Source organism: Sceloporus undulatus, chromosome 1 (assembly GCF_019175285.1).
Source record: "Sceloporus undulatus isolate JIND9_A2432 ecotype Alabama chromosome 1, SceUnd_v1.1, whole genome shotgun sequence".
Lineage (NCBI taxonomy): Eukaryota > Metazoa > Chordata > Lepidosauria > Squamata > Phrynosomatidae > Sceloporus > Sceloporus undulatus.
Genome location: NC_056522.1, coordinates 352,742,818 through 352,761,423, shown reverse-complemented (window position 1 = coordinate 352,761,423; position 18,606 = coordinate 352,742,818). Strand labels below are relative to the sequence as shown.

General features: G+C 41.7%; 1 protein-coding gene across 1 annotated transcript in view; it reads right to left on the bottom strand.

Annotated features, from left to right (window-relative positions):
- Positions 1-18,031, bottom strand: part of SLC24A4 (solute carrier family 24 member 4) — a 38,972-nt gene extending 20,941 nt beyond the window's left edge. Inside the window, exons 1-7 of the mRNA XM_042438764.1 lie at positions 17,952-18,031; positions 17,177-17,261; positions 15,532-15,635; positions 13,729-13,803; positions 10,916-10,941; positions 9,151-9,204; positions 6,592-6,677 (exon numbers count right to left, since the gene is read on the bottom strand). Coding sequence (XP_042294698.1) covers positions 6,592-6,677; positions 9,151-9,204; positions 10,916-10,941; positions 13,729-13,803; positions 15,532-15,635; positions 17,177-17,261; positions 17,952-18,017 — 496 coding nt within the window. The 5' untranslated portion in view covers positions 18,018-18,031. The remainder of the gene's footprint in view (positions 1-6,591; positions 6,678-9,150; positions 9,205-10,915; positions 10,942-13,728; positions 13,804-15,531; positions 15,636-17,176; positions 17,262-17,951) is intronic.
- Between the last annotated feature and the right edge of the window lie 575 nt (positions 18,032-18,606).

Sequence of the window (18,606 nt, the reverse complement as noted above, 5' to 3'; positions counted from 1 at the left end):
AAACATGTCACTGTATAGATTCAACAAGGCAAATAGGTTCATCCTGAACTGAGTTTATGCACCAAAGATTTATGAAAGAGATTCCCCTGTCTGGTTTCCCCAAGCTAAGCCTCCAAGATGTTTTGGATTCTGACTTCCATTTTTCCGAGGGGTTATTCACACTGTGAAAATAATCTAGGATGAGATTAGGTTAAATCTCCATTGCTCACACACATCCCAAATGCACCAGATTAAGTTGGGGGGGCATGCTGTCAAAAATCCCACTTAATCCAGGATAATCAATATTAAGTTTCCCCCCAAGTTTTTTTTAAAAGATCTGCATTGTTGGTAGTGTGAATAACCAATGTGAATAGACGTGAATAGACCTGGGGATAAAACACTACATACCAAAAAATGGGTTCCGGATGTATTTGGATAATCAGCTCCATCTTTATTCAAATGCTTGCACGTGTGATCTCAGAGATCTGTACTGATACAGATCAATGCAGTTTCACAGTGTGAATAACAAACCCAAAATTCCTGAATGAGGTTATTCACATTGTCGTGCTAAAAAAAGACATGTGAATGAATGACTCCCTTAGTCAGTATAGCCAATAATGGTCACTGTAGAACAGGGGTCGGCAACCTGTGGCCCGCGGAGGCCGTTGGAGTGGCCCCTGGCGGCGGCTGCCGCCGCCGCCACCACCACCAGCGGCGGTTGTGGCTTTTTGCCGCTCTGGATGCTGCCATTTTTTCATCCAAAATGGTGGTGAAGTCTCGCGAGGTCACGCGAGACTTCGCCGCCATTTTGGGTGAAAAAATGGCAGTGCCCAGAGGCAAAGTCTCGCGTGACCACAGAAAAGGTCGAGCGAGACTTCGGCCTCCAGGAGGCCCGGTGCCGTTGCTGGTGCCGGCGAGTGGGCTGCCAGAACCAGGGAGCCTCGCTGTGGCGAGGTCTCCTTGGCCCTGGCCGGCTCCCTGCACCGGCAGGCGGGCTGCTAGAGCCAAGAAACCTCGCTGCAGCGAGGTCTCCTTGGCCCTGGCTGGCTCCCTGCGCCGGCGGGCGGGCTGCTATAACCAAGGAGCCTCGCTGAGCGAGGTCTCCTTGGCCCTGGCCGGCTCCCTCACCGGCGGGTGCTGCCAGAGACAGACCTCGCTGCAGCGAGTCTCCTTGGCCCTGGCGGCTCTCTCCGCCGGCGGGATGCTGCCAGAGCCAAGAACCTCGCTGCAGCGAGGTCTCCTTGGCCCTGGCCGGCTCCCTGCCGGGGAGGGATTGCTGCCAGAGCCAAGGAACCTGCTGACGCACGAGTCTCTTGGCCCTGGCCGGCTCTCTCCGCCGGCGGGATACTGCCAGAGCCAAGGACCTCCGCTTCAGCGGTATCCTTGACCCTGGCCAGCTCTCTCCGCTGGCGGGATTGGATGCCAGAGCCAAGGAACACTGCCTGCAGCGAGGTCTCCTTGGCCCTGGCTGGCTCCTCTCCGGCCCGGGAACGGAATGGGTGGGGGAGAGGGAGGAATGAGGAGAGGAGGAGGAGGAGGACGGAAGAGGAAGACGGAGGGAGGAGGCGGGCAGGAAAGACAGGAAGAGGAGAGGAGAGGGTGATGCCGGGAGGGAGAGAAGGAATGTGGAGGAGTGGGGGCAGGACGGAGAGAGAGAGAGGGAGAGGGGAAGAGAGGAGGAAGCAAGGAGAGGAGGAAGGAAGAGAGGAAGGAGGAGGAAGAGGAGGAGAGGAGGAAAGGAGAGAGGAAGAGAAGCAGGGAGGAAGAGACGAAGAGGAGGGGAGAGAGAAAGAAAGAAGAAGAGGGGGAGAAAGAAGAGGAGGACGGAGGAAGAGACGGAAGAGAAGAGGAAGAAAGGGGAGGGGGAAGGAAGGAGCGGGAGTGCATTTCTGTGTATTTTCAGTGCATTTAATGTCTAAAAGTCTGCTGTAACAATGATAGTGGTGGTGATGGTCATGGTGATTGTGATGTGATGATGAGTGAGCTTGGAGAGCCATGCAACTACTGTTTCTGAAGCTGAGAAAGTGTCACCTTCCAACGTGTGTTTGTGTGCTTTTTAATGCTAACAAGTCTCCCTTGCTTTGACAATGATAGTGTGGTGATGGTGATGATGATGAGTGAGCTTGAGAGGTAGGCAACTACTGTTTCTGAAGCCGAGAGAGTGTCACCTTCCAAAGTATGAAATGCACAATGTGTGTTGTGTGTGTTTTGGAATGCACGTTGGGGGTTGTTTGTCCGAGAAAGGGACCGAGGAGGAGAGGGCGGGCACACACCTCCTCCTCCTTGCGGGGCTTCGGTGGAGGCTCCGCCCCGGAGGGTGGCTCCTCCCTGGAGTGTGGAAGCTCCGCCCCCAAACATGCAGCCCGCCCCAGAGGATGGAAGCTCCACCCTCGTCTTCGGCCCCCCGACTGTCTGAGGGACAGCAACCCAGCCCGGCTCCAAAGGTTGCCTACCCCTGCTGTAAGTAGAAGGTTGTGCTATGTGGATAAATAGCCTGCATTACTATTCTCGTTCCCTGGGAAAATCAGAGCAAATTTAAAGTAACAAGACCAAAAACTAAGGCGGGTTCACGACCACCGGAAAGCGGTGGCCTGCACCCGCCCCTTTCCCAGCCGGATCTGGGCCTCAGTGGTCAGAGCGGCAGCCGCTGGGTCCGCATCTGCCGCTTTCCAGGCTGCGGGGAAGCGGCAAACGGCCCCTTCCCGCAGCCTGGAAAGGGGTGTCCTTGGGGCTTCAAGTCCCAAGGACCACCCCACGGCAGCCAGGAAGAAGAGAAAGGGGCCGCTGGCCCACTTTCTCCTTGCGTTGCTGGGCGCAGCTGTCTGAAGGCTACACCCAGCGACGTAACCGGCCAAAAGGAGCTCCGTTTTGGAGCTTTCTTTGTGGCCGGGGAAGGGGGCGTTACTATGTGCCCTGGCGCGGCGTGACAACGTCACGTCCGCCGCCGCCCCGTATAGAGGCGGCGCGGTTTGTGACGTCGTAATGCGGTGGCTGTGTGGATGGCCACCGCCCTTTTGTGTGCGCTCCGCGCGTGCTAGGATTGGAGCATCCGGAAAGGACGCCCCTTTCTAGCACGCTTGGAGCACACACTTTTAGGCCTCAAACATTAGACTTTTCCCTCATGAAAGAATGGAATCCGGCATAAGGAGCTAGCCAACATCCACAGCAGTATCCCCAAAACTTATTTTGGGGGACTTCAAAACTCTACAAGGCATGTTTTTCAGCACCAGAGAGGGGTACAGGGAAGGGATCCAAATTCCAATGCTACTGAAAATGTCACAATGGAGTCAGGCCATATTTAATTATTCTCACGGTTTTGAAAAGTTAGTTGCAGCTCTCACAACATCTTGTATGAAAGAATGGGAATATTACTGTTTACATATGCAGGACTGAGCTGATATCTTGTCGGATTAAAGAATCAGGGCAAGATGTATAAATTCTTCCAAGCAGAATTAGTGAAAAAACAGTAAAGAAAAAGGTTTATAATTTCACTAGTTGTTTCATTAGATTGTTGAGACTGAATAGAGAGATCCATCTTTCACTGCTCAGTTTAGAAAGTCAAACATTACCTCACATCAGCTAATGTACCAGTCTCTTGGTTGTTACCTCCTCTCCGGAGTTGGTGGGAACTTCATTGACATATACATGAAAAGCATCATATCCTGCTCCGCAGGGTGCTAGTAATTGCTTCTCTGGACACAGTGGGACACTAAAGTGCTAGAATATCTTCTCCACATGTGGATCAAGCATTCTTACAAATGGCCCTGTTTTCCTGCTGATCCTCACTCAGCAGTCACACATTAACACTGAAACAAGTATTCTTCTGTTCCACACTCTACTGCCTTAGTACCTCAATCTTCAAATTGTCTTCTATTTGGGAATTCTTTTCACATTGATTTTCCTGCCAAGCAATCCCAGAAAGTTATAGAAGTTTATTTTGTGTATTCTAACATACATGTTCAGTTCATGTATAGCACTAGCATATTGGTGGTTATTGTTGCCCTGCATAAACCTATTGCACAACCCCAATCACATAAAATGCTCTCCTGCAGCTTCACAGGAAATTCAATGGTGGTGGTCTTTCAACCATGCTTTTTTCTTCTGTATGTTTTTTAACCAGAGAACTCGGATAAAATATGAACAGCAGTACTATACTATGTCCAAGCAGCATTTAGAACATGAATAAACTACAGGACTATATCAATTAATGGAGAGCAATCATGTCTACTATTGATTCTGGACAAATTCAAGAGGCAAAATCCTCTTAGAACAAATAGAAACCAAGAACAACAACTAAATTAATCTCTACTAAATAAGAAAAACAGCATGTGCAATTCAGGCAAGACAACACAGAAAATTTGAGGAATCATGAAAGGTTGCCAAATTGCTAGTTCCTGAATTTGTTATCATTTTGTCTATGCTTCTAGGATTGGGGAAGGAGTTTGTTGGATTTTCTGCATTGTGTCAAAATAACTTGGCTGGCTTTGGATATTCTGTACTTGAATTGTAGGAGGGTGCCAATTTGCTGGTTCACCCACCCATCGTGACAGGGCCTTCTCTGTTGACATGTCTAGATTTTATAATATCCTAACCACAGAAGCTTGTATGGTACAGAATCTCACCTCTATTCCTTGTATTTATTTCATTTGTAATCAAGGTATTGTTGTTTGAATGCACTTGTACTGCATTTTTATTAAGTCAATTATTGTTTTAAATGTCTGTTTTAAAAAAATCTTTGAGAGCTTTTGATTTGAAAAGTGGCATATAAATAATCTTTATTAAACACACACACACACACACACACACAAAACAGCAGCAATGTTACTGTATTTGTGGTTGTGCAAACAGTAGGTTGTCTGCATATCCAGCCACTTCCTCCATTCTCCTCCCCCCCCCCATGTCCCCCCAAAACCTATGCAGATGTGGCTTACTGAACACTGTGGGCTGTGAACACTGTCGTGGTGGTGCAGGTGAAACTGGGTAGAGAAATCTTGCATCAACAGAAGCTCTGCCATCCTATTTGAAATAAATCTTTTCCCCACTGCTGGCCTGTAGGCCACCATGATGCATAGAGTTTGGTAAAGTAAGGATGGGAAAAGATGATGGATAGGATAGATAAGCTGTTTTCTACCCATGGAACCACTGCATAGAACTCAGGTCTTGTCTACACAGCAAAAATAAAGCAGTTTGACATGCTTTTAACTGCCATTGCTCAATGCTATGGAATTTTGGGATTTGTAGTTTTTGTGAGTTATTTAGCCTTCTCTATCAGAGAGCTCTGATACCACAACAAACTACAAATCCCAAAATTCCACAGCATTGAGTTATGGAAGTTAAAGTCTTGTCCGACTACATTATTTCTGCAGTGCAGATGCAACCTCAGATGCTTTATAATTAACCTTTGCATAAGACAGAACATAACAGGAACTAAGGAGCTACACTGGATCAGATCCATCTAGTCCTATGTTCTGTTCATACAGTGGCCAATCAGTTGCCTAGAGGAAGCTCACTGGCAGGACCCAGGTGCAAATTTACCCTCTTTTTGCATTCCCTGGCAACAGATATACAGAGGCATACAACCTCTAATACTGGAGGTGATCAGGCAACTGTCCTGACTAGCAGTCATAGAATAATTAATTTATCTAATCTCTTTTTAAAGTCAGCTATTGTCCCTACAATCTGTGGCAGTTTTACTCTGTTTTCCATTTTATCTGCCCTGGATCTCCCACCATTCATTTTCAGTGGATGACTCCTCTTTCCAGTATGATGATAGAGGGAGAAAAACTTCTCCCTATCTACCTTTTCCAGACCATGCACAATTTTATACACCTTTATAATATCTCCCCTTGCTCTTTTTTTCTTCCTAAAATGAATAGCCCCCAAAACTAACTTTTCCTTATAGAGGACATGTTCCATTCCTTTTACTATTTCGATTGCCCTTTACTACTTTGTTTGCTGATTTCTCAAATTCTTTCAAGCAGACTGTGGAATCACTGTGCCCTTTTCCATTTCTACAGTATTCTTTTTCAGGTATGGAAACCAGAAATATCCACAGCTGTGGTCACACCATGGATTTGGAAAAAGGCAAGAGCTTAAATACACTGCAGTTAACACATCCAATCTGGTCTTGGAAGCTAAGCAGTGTCAGGCCTGGTTAGTAATTGGATGAGGGAAACACTTGGGAATGCCAAATACTAAAGGATATATTTCAAAAGGAAGGGAATGGCAAACATCTCTGAGAATTCCTTGCTTTAAAAAAACCCTATTAAATTGATGGGATCACTGTAAATTGACAGGTGACTTGATGGCACATACACACACAAAATGATCTTGGCAGTTTTATTTTCAGTTGCTTTTATGCCAAATATATACATCTGCTAGGTTTAATATTCCCCAAAATGCTCAGCAGAATTGGATGTGTCTGAAAGTAGCAGAGGCAGGGGAAAACTGGCATCTAAAAAACAAGGCTATGGAAGTTGGTGATTTTATGAATCACCAATACATAACAATGGTTCATGTCAACCTTTTGTTCAGCTCCTGTCTGCTTAGCCTTACCTTTCCACAGCAATGGTATTGAAGGGTCATCACAACCAATGTCATAAGAGTCATTACCATCTTCCAGTTCGCTGTTGACAGTATTGCCATTCCCAACATTCATGCTTTTTATAGTAAAGAACTTCTGCATCTTCACATTGTACCTAGAAATATAAAAGAATAGGAGAAAAATTAAGGTTGGTAAAGTGTGTAAGATCACTATTACCTTCCTTTTCTCTGTTTCTAGTGTTGTTACTACTGTGAGTAGGGTAGGATAAGACACAATGATTTATCAAAAGCCAACTAAGAATCACGTCTCCAATCTGACAAAAATTAAGCATTTATATACCACTAATTTCAGTAAGATGATTCAGAGTGTGCTTACCTCTCTTCCACTAAATGCAATGGGACTTTAAAATACTTATGTTTCAATTGGATCATGCCTCTTTTTTACTGTGTGTACACATAAAGACTTAACATATGAATGCAACACATAAGTATATTACAAAGTTACATGAGCCAGCCAGCTGAGAACGACAATCATACATTGCCACAATTACACCCAGTGGTCTGAATCCTATTGGTTAGCCCAGCGGAAGTAAAGCCATAGATCTGACTGTTGAATGATGAGACTACACGTAGGTAAAAACATACTGAGTGTACTCCTGTTGGGACTAACAATACAATTCATGCTAATGCCAAAATGCTGTGTTGTTATGTGCTTGCAAGTTAACTTGAAATTATGGGAACTTCTTAGCACAATTTATTTGGAGGACATTTCTCACTGCCTTCTTCTAAGGTTCAGAGAGTATGATTTGCTCAAGGTTACCTAGTGAGTTTCCATGGCTGAGTGGGGATTTAAACCTTGGTCAGAAAGTAATCTGATTTTCATTTCATATGCTGTGCTCCTTCAGAGAGCTGCTTTAGGACTATGGCAGTATTGTCTCCTCTGACTGGCAGCTTCTCTCCAGGGTCCCAAGTAAAGAATTATCTTTTCTACCACCTGCTACCTGATTCCATTAGTTAGAGATGCCAGGGACTGAACCTGAGACCTTCTGCATGCCAAGAATATGCTCTCCCATTGATCTGTGGCCACTGTCTTTTGTACAGCATGTGAGTGAGAGTGAGCAGGTGCAGAACTACAATCCATTTAGTTAAAGGCATCTTGACAAGGTTTTTGTTGTGTCCCCAGACTTCTTCTTTTACTTTTTATCCCTAATATTTTGGAAATGTGCTGCTAAGTGTACAATTACATAACCTGAAAGTGAATGACACTGGCACTATAAATCAGATGCAGACAGCAGAATGAACAAAGTCCCTGAGGCTAGCAAGAATTACACATTATCTACAGCAAGTAAATAAGCAAGACTCTGGAGCAGCTATAACAGCTGCAGGTTACAGTTTTATATCTCAAAGTAAAATGACCTCTTGCACTCCACAATTCTCTCCTATCATTTTTAAAAACTGAATGCAACTATTTAGGAATTTAGAAATCTTTGATTTCTTAAAGGAAAGATACACAAATTATTTCCATTGTTTCAAAAATTCAATTTCACACATAAAGTCTTTGTTAAGTGCAAGAATAAATCTATTGAAGGGTCTTGGGGTTTTTGTTTTTGTTTTGTCATCACTCCACATTTTTGTCCCAACCAACATAACTTATTTGGACAGAAATTGTCCATGCTCTTTTCTGGCAAATTACAATGTGCCGAAGCAGAAATGATGTGCTCTGGGTGTCAGTAGGATGGTGCTGTTTAGGAAAAATTGAAATTTATTGCACTGATACAACAGTGGGATTCCCCAGGGCAAGGAAAAGGCCATGTAGTACAAGAAGGTTTTGTTTTGTTTTACCTTATTTTATTTCACTTTTATTCCACTATGTATTTTCTAGCTCTGGGTTTTTGGGTGAAATACACTTAGTTAAAATACATAAACCCATTTCAACACAAACCATCTTTATACCCTGTAATATACCATAATACCATATTTATACCCCATAATACACTGAAATTCTCATTAAGATAAGAAAAAACCCACTGTAATAAAATACAAGGGTTTTATTATTCCTAGTTCATGAAAATTAATCTGATGTTATTTCACTAAAGTGCATGTTTGTCCTCTAAAAATTACACCTCAAGATTATGACAAGTGCAAATACCAAATATAACCATATTGCAATTTGTGTACTGTTTGAGGAAGTGTAAATGCTCATTAGAGTTAAAGCTATATTCCCTGACATTTAACACACGAGCCTTCTCCAATCTGTATAATCCAGATATGTTGACTACAATCTCCATCTTCCATTGTAATAATCAGCATTGAATTGCAATGCATTTGGAAATGCCAGGTTACGGAAAAAAGTCATACAGAAAATTGTTTTGTGCAAAAGATGTACAACTTTCCTCAGGGTTACTGTAGAGTAACACAGGAACAACCACTTCCAACCATTTGCTACTGTTGTATGATATGTACTGTATTCACAAAAAATCTATCTAGCATGGAGCAAGCAACAGCAATATAACAGGAAAGGGGAGTTTTCTGAGTTACTACGGTTAGGTACACATTAAAGCACAGCATAGGGATAAATGAATGACAGCTAAATGCAATTAAAAAACAGAGTAGGTTAAGAGCACTTACTTCATAATAAGTATGTAGAAAGCGTACATAACGATGAGTATAAGGCTTTCCCACCTCAAAGAAATAAAAAGTAAGGAAATTATTAGTGTACACCATGATATAAGTGGATATGTCAGTAAGGCATAAAGCTTGTTTTTGTGAATGTGAGAAAGCACTGTCAGTACTGTGACCAATATTTCCCATCTTTTGTGTGCATGTACACCTCCCTTTGTTAGAAGCTCTGAGCCTGTACCGACAAACCAAAATAAAGATGCTTCGGGCCACTTTGGAGGTATGCTGTTTAAATGACACACGCATCTTAAGAGGCCAGAAGCTGTGCCAAAGCTGCACTCCAGTCCTTAGGACTGGAGTGTGGCTTTGGCATGGCTTACAGCCTCTTAGGACGCATGCATCATTTAAATAGCATTCCTCCAAAGTAACCCAAAGAAGCTTTATTTTAGCCTGTCTATACAGGCCCTCTAATGGGCACAGGTCTACCTCTTTACTTAACGGACATAGGTCTTGAGGAAATTCATGGAAAAGGGCATGGCAGTGAGGGAAGGGATCAAGTCCAGCAGGGGCTGGCTGCTCTTCTTTCCTTCACAGCAGTGACAGTTGCAACATGGAGGGAGGGCCTATCATCAGCCACTGAGCCAAGTGATGGAGGTGAGCCTGGCTGTTCTTCTCTCCTTCAGCAGCAGAGCAATGGCTGATAGAATGTGAAGGGAACTGCTATTCTCTAATATTAACTGCTATTCCAGAAGTATTGCAAAGGCAGATATGGCACAAACCATAGTTACTGGAGGAGCAATCCTATTTTAGCTGGTAAACTGGCTGAGGGGCAACAGGGCAAGTAATGGGACCCTTTCACACTACACAGCTATAGCACTATTACATAGCAATATTATATATATTATATCATATATATAGCGCTGTAGCACTATGATTCCACCTTGTGCCCTGGCAACATCCTATGGGATTTTGGCATTTGCAGTTTGGTAAGGTTCCAGAGTTCTCTGGGAGAGAATTCTAAATACTCTTCCCTAAACTGCAAATCACAGCATTCGCTAGAATAGAAGCATGGCAGTTAAAGTGGAATCGTAGTGCTACAACTGTGTAGTGTGAAAGGCCCCCTGATCCACTGTTTGAGTGTGAAGCCTGATAGCATTAGAGGCCCTGTCACAGACTCTGGGAAAGCTCCCGCTGGTGTAGCTATACTGCCAATGATGTTCCTCAAGTACTGAAAAGACAAATAAGGTGTTCAGGAAGCATGTTGTGGGTAATAGTTGAACTGGAGGATTGAAAACTCCCTTGTTGTTCTTCGATCTGCAGGTCAACATGCTTTTATACTGACAGGCTTCTGTGGATGGGACATTTTTAAAGAAAGAGCTACTAAGGGCATTCTGTACTGTGTTAATTGTACTTTTAAACTATTTTTAATGCTTTAAACTGTTTAAATAGTTTATATCCATTTTAATATTGATCTCTGCATGTTTTTACTATATGGCATTGGAGTCACATTGCTGGGAAGAAAGAAGGAGGCTTGTCCCATTGGAATCAAAGGTGGGAAATGAGGTGAGGGGTTGTCCCATTGGAATCAATGGGACAACCCCTCACCTCATTTCCCACCTTTGCCACAGTAAAATGGCAGGGCTGTGGATGTGGCAGTTGCTCCAGCATAGATTTCCCACCTACTCTTCAACCCCACTAGGGAAGAGTTGTTCTGCTTGTCAAGCATTAATTTCAAATCATAAAACTATTTGAAGAAATATGAATCACAGCTTACCATACAATTTTCTCATCGTATATAAACTAAAAGGGAGAAAAGGGAAAAAGACAAAAAGAAGAATGATATATCTCTAATCCAATGAAAGCATTTTGATTATTGCACATTGCAGTAATAGAAAGATTTCCAGACAGAATTGTTATGGGGCTTGATTCTCAGCAGGTGTAAAGGTTTGCCTCTGAAGGGTTGTCTACATGTGTTATTTACTTCAAAATTCCCTCCAAGTTTGCTGCGTCCTGTTTACATGACACAGGGCCAAACCCCCAAATCAGTCATTGACCGTCTTCATGACATCCGCACCCAATTTGGTGTTTTCTCCCATTAACCTGAATTTAAAAATCTTACATTTTAACTCTGGCTTTCCGCTCACTCTGCAGTGACAATGGACTGCCTTCCTACACATCCCTGAGAGCCACTTGGCATTGCCACTGAGGGGACAAGTTACTTTGAGGTTAGAACAGGGCTCCCAGTGTTGATAACAGGGCACCCGGTGTTGTGACCTCAGTGGTAGTGCCAAGCAATGAATGCAAACTCCATGGGAAGACAGCTGCTGTCATTGTGGCTTGGAGTATTCTGTCCAGTGAACACAAGCTCTGAATCAATGCTCCTGTCATGAAGACCAAGGAGGGTTGCCAAGTTCAGGCCCAGAGACCATACCTAAAGTTAGATTCCTGCAACTTGGCATCCTCCACAGACGTTTCAGATTTCAGCTCCCCTGCTTCCTCATCATTGGCCATGTTAGCTGGATTTAATTTGAAAACATCTGGATAGAACCAGAGACCCTTTCATGCTACATACAGTAGCTGGGGTTTACTTACAGGACCACCTATGGATACCACAATCCGTGGATCCTCAAGTCCCATTAAATAGAATGGTTTAGTAAAATGGTGTCCCTTATATAAAATGGTAAAATCAAGGTTAGTTTTTGAAACTTATATTTTTATTTGGAATACTGTATTTTCAAGCTGTGGGTGGTTAAATCCATGGATAAAGAATCTGTGGCTAAAGACTGTAATTATAACACTTTGATTCCACTTTAACTGTCCCAGCAACTTCCTATGGAAATATTGGCATTTGCAGTTTAGGAAGGGCTAGTATCCTTAGCTAGAGAGCTCTGGTGGCCAGGATACCACAGGATGCAAACATGGCAGCTACAGCTGAATCATAGTACTATAGTTGGATAATGTAGAAGGAACTCAGGCTATAGAAGGCTTTCTTATGCAGAAAAACACTAAGACAGTACATGAAAAGGGCATAGTAAATGTATATATGTATATACTGTATTTATATCCCATCTTTCTTCAAGGATGAGATTTAGTGCCTCATCTTTTTTCTCCTTTTCTTTCTTTTGTAATAAAGAGAAGCATTTTCAGAGTGTTGACATTTAAATTTGAGCTATCACAGTATGGGGGGTAAGCATTAAAGCTCAATCCAAACTGTCCTAGATATCCAAAGACCAGCTGATCCTTGTCCAAAGACCAGTTGAAACATCTCCCAGCCTGGGGACACTGGAAACTACTTAGAAGTGTCATCACCTTGGCTTCAAAATGTGCCAGCATAGTGGCTGTGTTCTTGGGCTGGAAGAAATTTAGATCTGGAATAACTTGACTCTTCCCTTGCTCCACCCCTTTCCCAATGATTTTTGGCTTTGCTGCCAGCAGATCAAAGCTGCCAGAGGAGTCTTGCTGGTCTCTGCTCTTTCCTCCCATCTCTAAGTTCAGCAGACCAAAGAGGGTTCTGGCAACAACCGGCCAACATGAGAGGCTTATGCCTAATCCCAATCCCATAGGACCAGAAGATCTCTGAGATATGATTGCATTGTTAATCATTTCCATAATGATGATTTTTTTAATAAAAAAATCAGAATGGCCCTCCCAGTTGCTTCCTTCCCCATGCATTTTATTATTTTTATTTTTTAAAAGCCAGAGTTTCACCCCACACAAATTTACATGTAAGATGTAGTTTCCCTGTCATTACAATTAGTAAGGAAGAATGGTAGGTGAACAGATTTTGCTGCCAAACCTCAAGACTTAGTATGTTGAGTGATAATCACCGGACTCATAGTACAGTATAATTTATTTTTGAATAACAAAATTAAATCTGAAATAAATGCTTCCAATCATCCCTGCCAGTGTCGGCAGCTGGCATCCTTAGACAACTGCCACGTTACATGGCCAAGGCTTGCTCTGGGCCACCAAGAGGCTAGGTATGACCACCATCTCTACCCTCCATCTTCCCGTAGCATCATTCCAGGGCACTGTGGGAAACGTAAGTGACAGCAAGACCTTGATGTAGTATCACTCTAGGTGGGAAATGTTATTACCAGAACTGTTTAGCACATTTCTGATGCCTTTCCCAACTGCAAAGTATGTCTACCAGGATTCATCAGTGGCAAAAGGAACCATCAGAGGATGGACATATTTCAAGCCTGAAAGCAGTTTTGATAGTTCCCATGAGGTCTAAACAAAGTCTTTCCCTTAGTAAGCCTCCATGACACACAATACAGATGAGGGATGTGTGGTCCTCCAGGTATTGTTGGACTGCAATCCCCCATCATACCTCACCACTGGCAATACTGGCTACAACTAATAGAGGTCCAGTGTAACAGCTTCTGGAGTTCCCCACCCAATACACAGAATCCTGGGTGAATATTTTAGGATGAGTTATGCATCAATTTAGACACAATTACACCTGCTGTTTTTTAAGAGGAAGCTTCAAATGAATATAAACTTTCTAGAGAGACACAAAGTATCACAGTCCCATTCAGTCTGTTTAAACAGAGCATGAGAGTTTAGAGTACAATGTAAACTTACCGCAATAAGCACAACCACAGACAGTGTGTAGTAGACAGAATCCCTGCACACAGACCACCAGGTGAGACGGACCACCTGGAAGTAGACACAATTACTCTATGCAGCAACATTTAGCCATCATCTTAGCAATTTAAAAATGGATCTGGAAATACTTGAAACTTAGCTTCTCTAAATGTGAGCAGTGCTGCTAAAACCAAGAGGTGATTCACAGAGGGGTGTACACCACCCTTCTTCCTTCCTTATCACATTGCTTAGAATTTGCCATTAACTTGCATGTAGGTCTCACAGAAAGAACTATGTTCCGTCCCAGAAAGTTGACTAAGAAAATAAGTTTTAGAACATATAATTCAGGCTAATGGCCAGGTACAGGTGTGGCTCCTATTCCTCTGTGCCCACAGTATGGAGATTTCCTATCCTTGTCTTATAGACAAGCAGACATATAAGAGACATGAGGAAACAGTAACCATGCTGGTTATCTCTGTTCATCACAAAAACAAAACACACACACACACACACACAACCCCAAAAACCCCTATGGCTACATGAACTGTAAAAAGCTCAGAGCCCCTGCAGGAGGACTGAGTCACACTGCTGTTTGAATTCTTAACATCGTTTTCATTTCTACTAAGGACCTACACAAAACATAAATTAATGTTTTCCTGTCCCTTCTTTAATGTTACTTAGAATTATTATAGTGAATAGTGGTTTGTTTGTTTTTCTTAACTAAGGCAAAGCAGTCATGAGAAGGCAAACCTTGTGGACCTACATTTGTAAATGGTACAAATTATAATACATGCTGAACTGCAGATGTGGTAAGCCACCTGCCACATTGCTTGGAAACGGAAAATTAACCAGAACCATAATCTATTTATAGAGAGTTGTCAAATGGAAACCAAAACTATAAATGCAATGAGCACAATCCAACCCATGTTATACACTTTGTTATATGCTTTCCCAAGTACTTCCCTTTGGCTGGACTGGGAAACTGGCTATTACACAAAATGTGGAAACATCTACCATAGAGAAAAGGGCTGTGTTCACTGGATTAAAAAAATAAGTATTAAATGCTTTTATTCAACTGAGATTCCTTTCTTCTTAAATATTCATAACTATTTGAAAATGAGGTGTAAAACCCACAAATTATGCCCCAAGGAAGGTCACAGTCACCCAAGCCACATGGGAATGTAACAGGATTCTCAGCTCTGCCATGTCAGTGAGTTCCAGCAAAATAACAAAGAGTTGTGTGACACACTAACACTAAGATTAGCAACTTGATTATACCATGGAGTTTGGAAAAATAATATCATTCCCATCTAAATCATGAGGCACTCAAGGCAATAATTATATTAGCAACTGTTTGCATATTTATGTAAACTTTGAGAACAACGTGGAGGTTTCATTCGTGTATCTGAGAATTCATTTATATATGTGAGAAATTGGACTTAAAATCAAGCATATTGGATCCACAATCAATATATATAAGAATTTATTCTAAAACATATTCTCTATTATATTCTATAATATAATATAATTATAGAATAGTGTATAATAACATTATTCTATTCTATTCTCTAACTGCCGTGGCTCAATGCTATGGAATTCTGGAATTTGTAGTTTTGCAAGATATTTAGCCATCTGTCAGAGCTTTAGAGCCACAACAAACTATAAATTCCAGCATATCACAGGAGGGAGCCATGATAGTTAAAGTAGTATCAAACTGCATTAATGTTGCGGTGTGCAAGCAACCTCAGTTATTTTATTCAGGCACAATGGTAAGGAAGTGGGGCAGGGGGATCTACAAACCTGTCCAGCAAAGATACCACAGACTCCAATGATGCAGAGGATATTGAAAACAGCTGAACCAACAATGGTTCCAACACCTACATCCCCATGAGTGATAAACACACCTGGAAACAGAAAGAAGAAGAGAGTGAGCAACAGATGTATTTTAGTGTAATTGGATAAACAGAATTTGGAAAACAATGCTATTAGACAAATATGTGAAAGCAGAGAAACATATGGACAATTTTGATGAAATTTCGTTTCCTTTCATTTTATTTGTAAACAAAATTTTATTTTTATTATTTTAATGTTTTAGTATTTTTAATTGTTTTAATATGTACTGTTTTAAGAAGTTTTATCTTTTAAATAGTGTGTTTTAATATTATACTGGTTTAATTCTATTTTGATGCCCACTTTTGTATGCTTTTAATTCTACTGGTTTTTAATTTGTTAGTTGCTTTTTGTCCCAATTTTGGGGAGAAGCGGGATAGTAATAATAATGAACATTCTCTATGTCAGCTGCTCCAACATCACTTAAAATTCTGGAAAAACATTTTAACTGACTTTAGGGTGAAAAGACATAAGGAAGAACTAAATGTAACATATGTAGCCTCCTAAAACCTACCTTTGTGCTATATAGTATGAATGGTAATGATTCTTGATTGTATATATTTTCTATTTTTCTCTTTGTAACTGATAGCACTATTCTGAATATAAATTATGCATTGTTTTTGTTACTGATTATCTTTTTCATTTCTGGTTTGTTTTTGGTTTGCATGCCATTTTTTTTGTTGCCATGTGTATATCAAATAAAATAAATAAACAACCACAGATGAATTTCAAAAATAGTAAATGTAGGATATGCTCCTTGAAAATATTTCTGGCTGGTGTTTGATAAGAGTTTAGAACAATGCTTCTCAGGCAATCTGATGTAGGGCGACAGGAAATTCGCTCTCCTCCCAACAGGAACCAGAACTTTCTTTCTTTCTTAAAAACTCTCCATAGACCACCAGCAACTAATGGCTCTGGCACAGGGCCAGGAGCCACTATTTTCATTAGACTACTTTAGAATACAAATGAATTTTCCCATAGCTGCCAGTCATTCTATGGTCTAGAAAATGAGTCCATAAATGACACCAGGTTATTAACACACTAGGAGGTGTGTACCTTCCACTTGTAAGTGGCATGGTCTTTGCCAGTATCACATGTCCTATACAGATACATAAAGACAAGTCATAGAATCACAGAATCATAGTGGGAAGAGACCGCAAGGACCATCCAGTCCAACTCCCCTGCCATGCATGAACTGTCAGTCAAAGCATCCCTGACAGATGGCCATCAAGCCTCTGCTTAAAGATCTCCAAGGAAGGAGACTCCACTACACTCCGAGGGAGTTTGTTCCACTGTCAAACAGCCCTTACTGCTCTGGCTGTAAGACTATGAGTAATAGTGCCAAAGGCAATGGAGAGGCTGCATCAAGTGCACCCTAAGTGCAGGAGTGGAGAACCTTTATATCTTTTAATAGCCAGTGTCATCTAGCAAGTGTCTACAGCAGATGTACCTTGGAGGTTTGGAGAATCTTTGGCCATCTAGATGTAGCAATCCTTGTATCTCTGGCATTTGGGTAAACAGTTTAATAAATCTTATATATCTTTAGATTCCTTACCTATGACAGATGCAAATAATTCTGGGGTTGAGCTTCCTGCAGCCATAAATGTGGCACCTGCAACATCTTCACTTAGATGTAGTTTCTAAAAGAAATACAAATGTGGGATTCATCAGTCATGCACAATGTGTCTATATACCTACTTTTAAAAGAACAGAATTTGTGTACCAGATATGAGAAGGGGAAACAAAGCCAAATCTCAAAATGAGAACCTTCATTTAAACTAGGAATATAAGTCATTGTAAAATTTTGTTCTCATAGGCAAGAACAAAAATTATGCCATCTCTCTTCCTGCTACATGGAAGTCCTTTTTTTAAAAGAGCAGTTGTCAAGGACTATTTTGGAATTTATCACAAAAAAGGATGTCATTAAATGCACATTCTTCACAAAACCCATACATCTTCTTTTCTTGAAGACTTGTTCTCTGTGAACAAAAAGCAGTTATTTGCGCACACACATACATAAAATATAATATAATATAACCATGTGCATTTTTTGGGCAGAATAAATCCCAAATGGGAAGATTCTTGTCTTGTCCTTGATAAATTTTTCATCTGTCATTCAGATATTCTTTCCATCCCTAGTTTGCACAGCTTGCAGAAGTGAGGCCAGGTCAAGCCACAAGTAGTTAGGAACAGATTGCCTAAGGACTGTGTGAATGTTGTAAAGCATGAGATACCTTCTTTGTTATTTTCTCAAGCTGGCCTGGAGTTTCTCCCCACCTGCTTTAGCATAGCAAGAACAGGTAAATGAGCAACAATTCTTTTTCACGTACCTCACAAATTTTCTCCAAAGAGGGAACAAAGAAATCATCGCAAACAATAGCCAAGGCATAGAACATATACAGAGCCTGTGGGGAAGGGGGGGAGCAAAGACAAAATACAAGAAGGTATTACCAAAAAAAAGGTCACAAGTGAAACAAAGCAATATATTCTTGTTATTCATTCAAGGAGTATGTACTGAAACAACCTGAGGAGAACTCTCATGAATTCAAACTGTTCATTTCAGATGAATAATTTTAACAACCTTTTTTCTTTTGTTTTGCTCTTGATGTTAATCTCATGTTCTTGAATGGAATGTTATGTGTATGCATTATAGAATTATAGAATAATAGAGTTGGAAGAGACCACAAGGGCCATCCAGCCCACCCCCTGCCATGCAGGAAATCTCAATCAAAGCATCCCTGACAGATGGCAATCCAGCCTCTGTTCAAAGACCTCCAAGGAGGGAAACTCCACTACACTCCGAGGGAGTGTGTTCCACTGTCCAACAGTCCTTACTGTCAGGAAGTTCTTCCTAATGTTGAGGTGGAATCTCTTTTCCTGTAGCTTGCATCCATTGCTCTGGGTCCTAGTCTCTGGAACAGCAGCAAACAACCTTGCTCCTTCCTCAATATGACATTCCTTCAAGTATTTCAACAGGGCTATCAT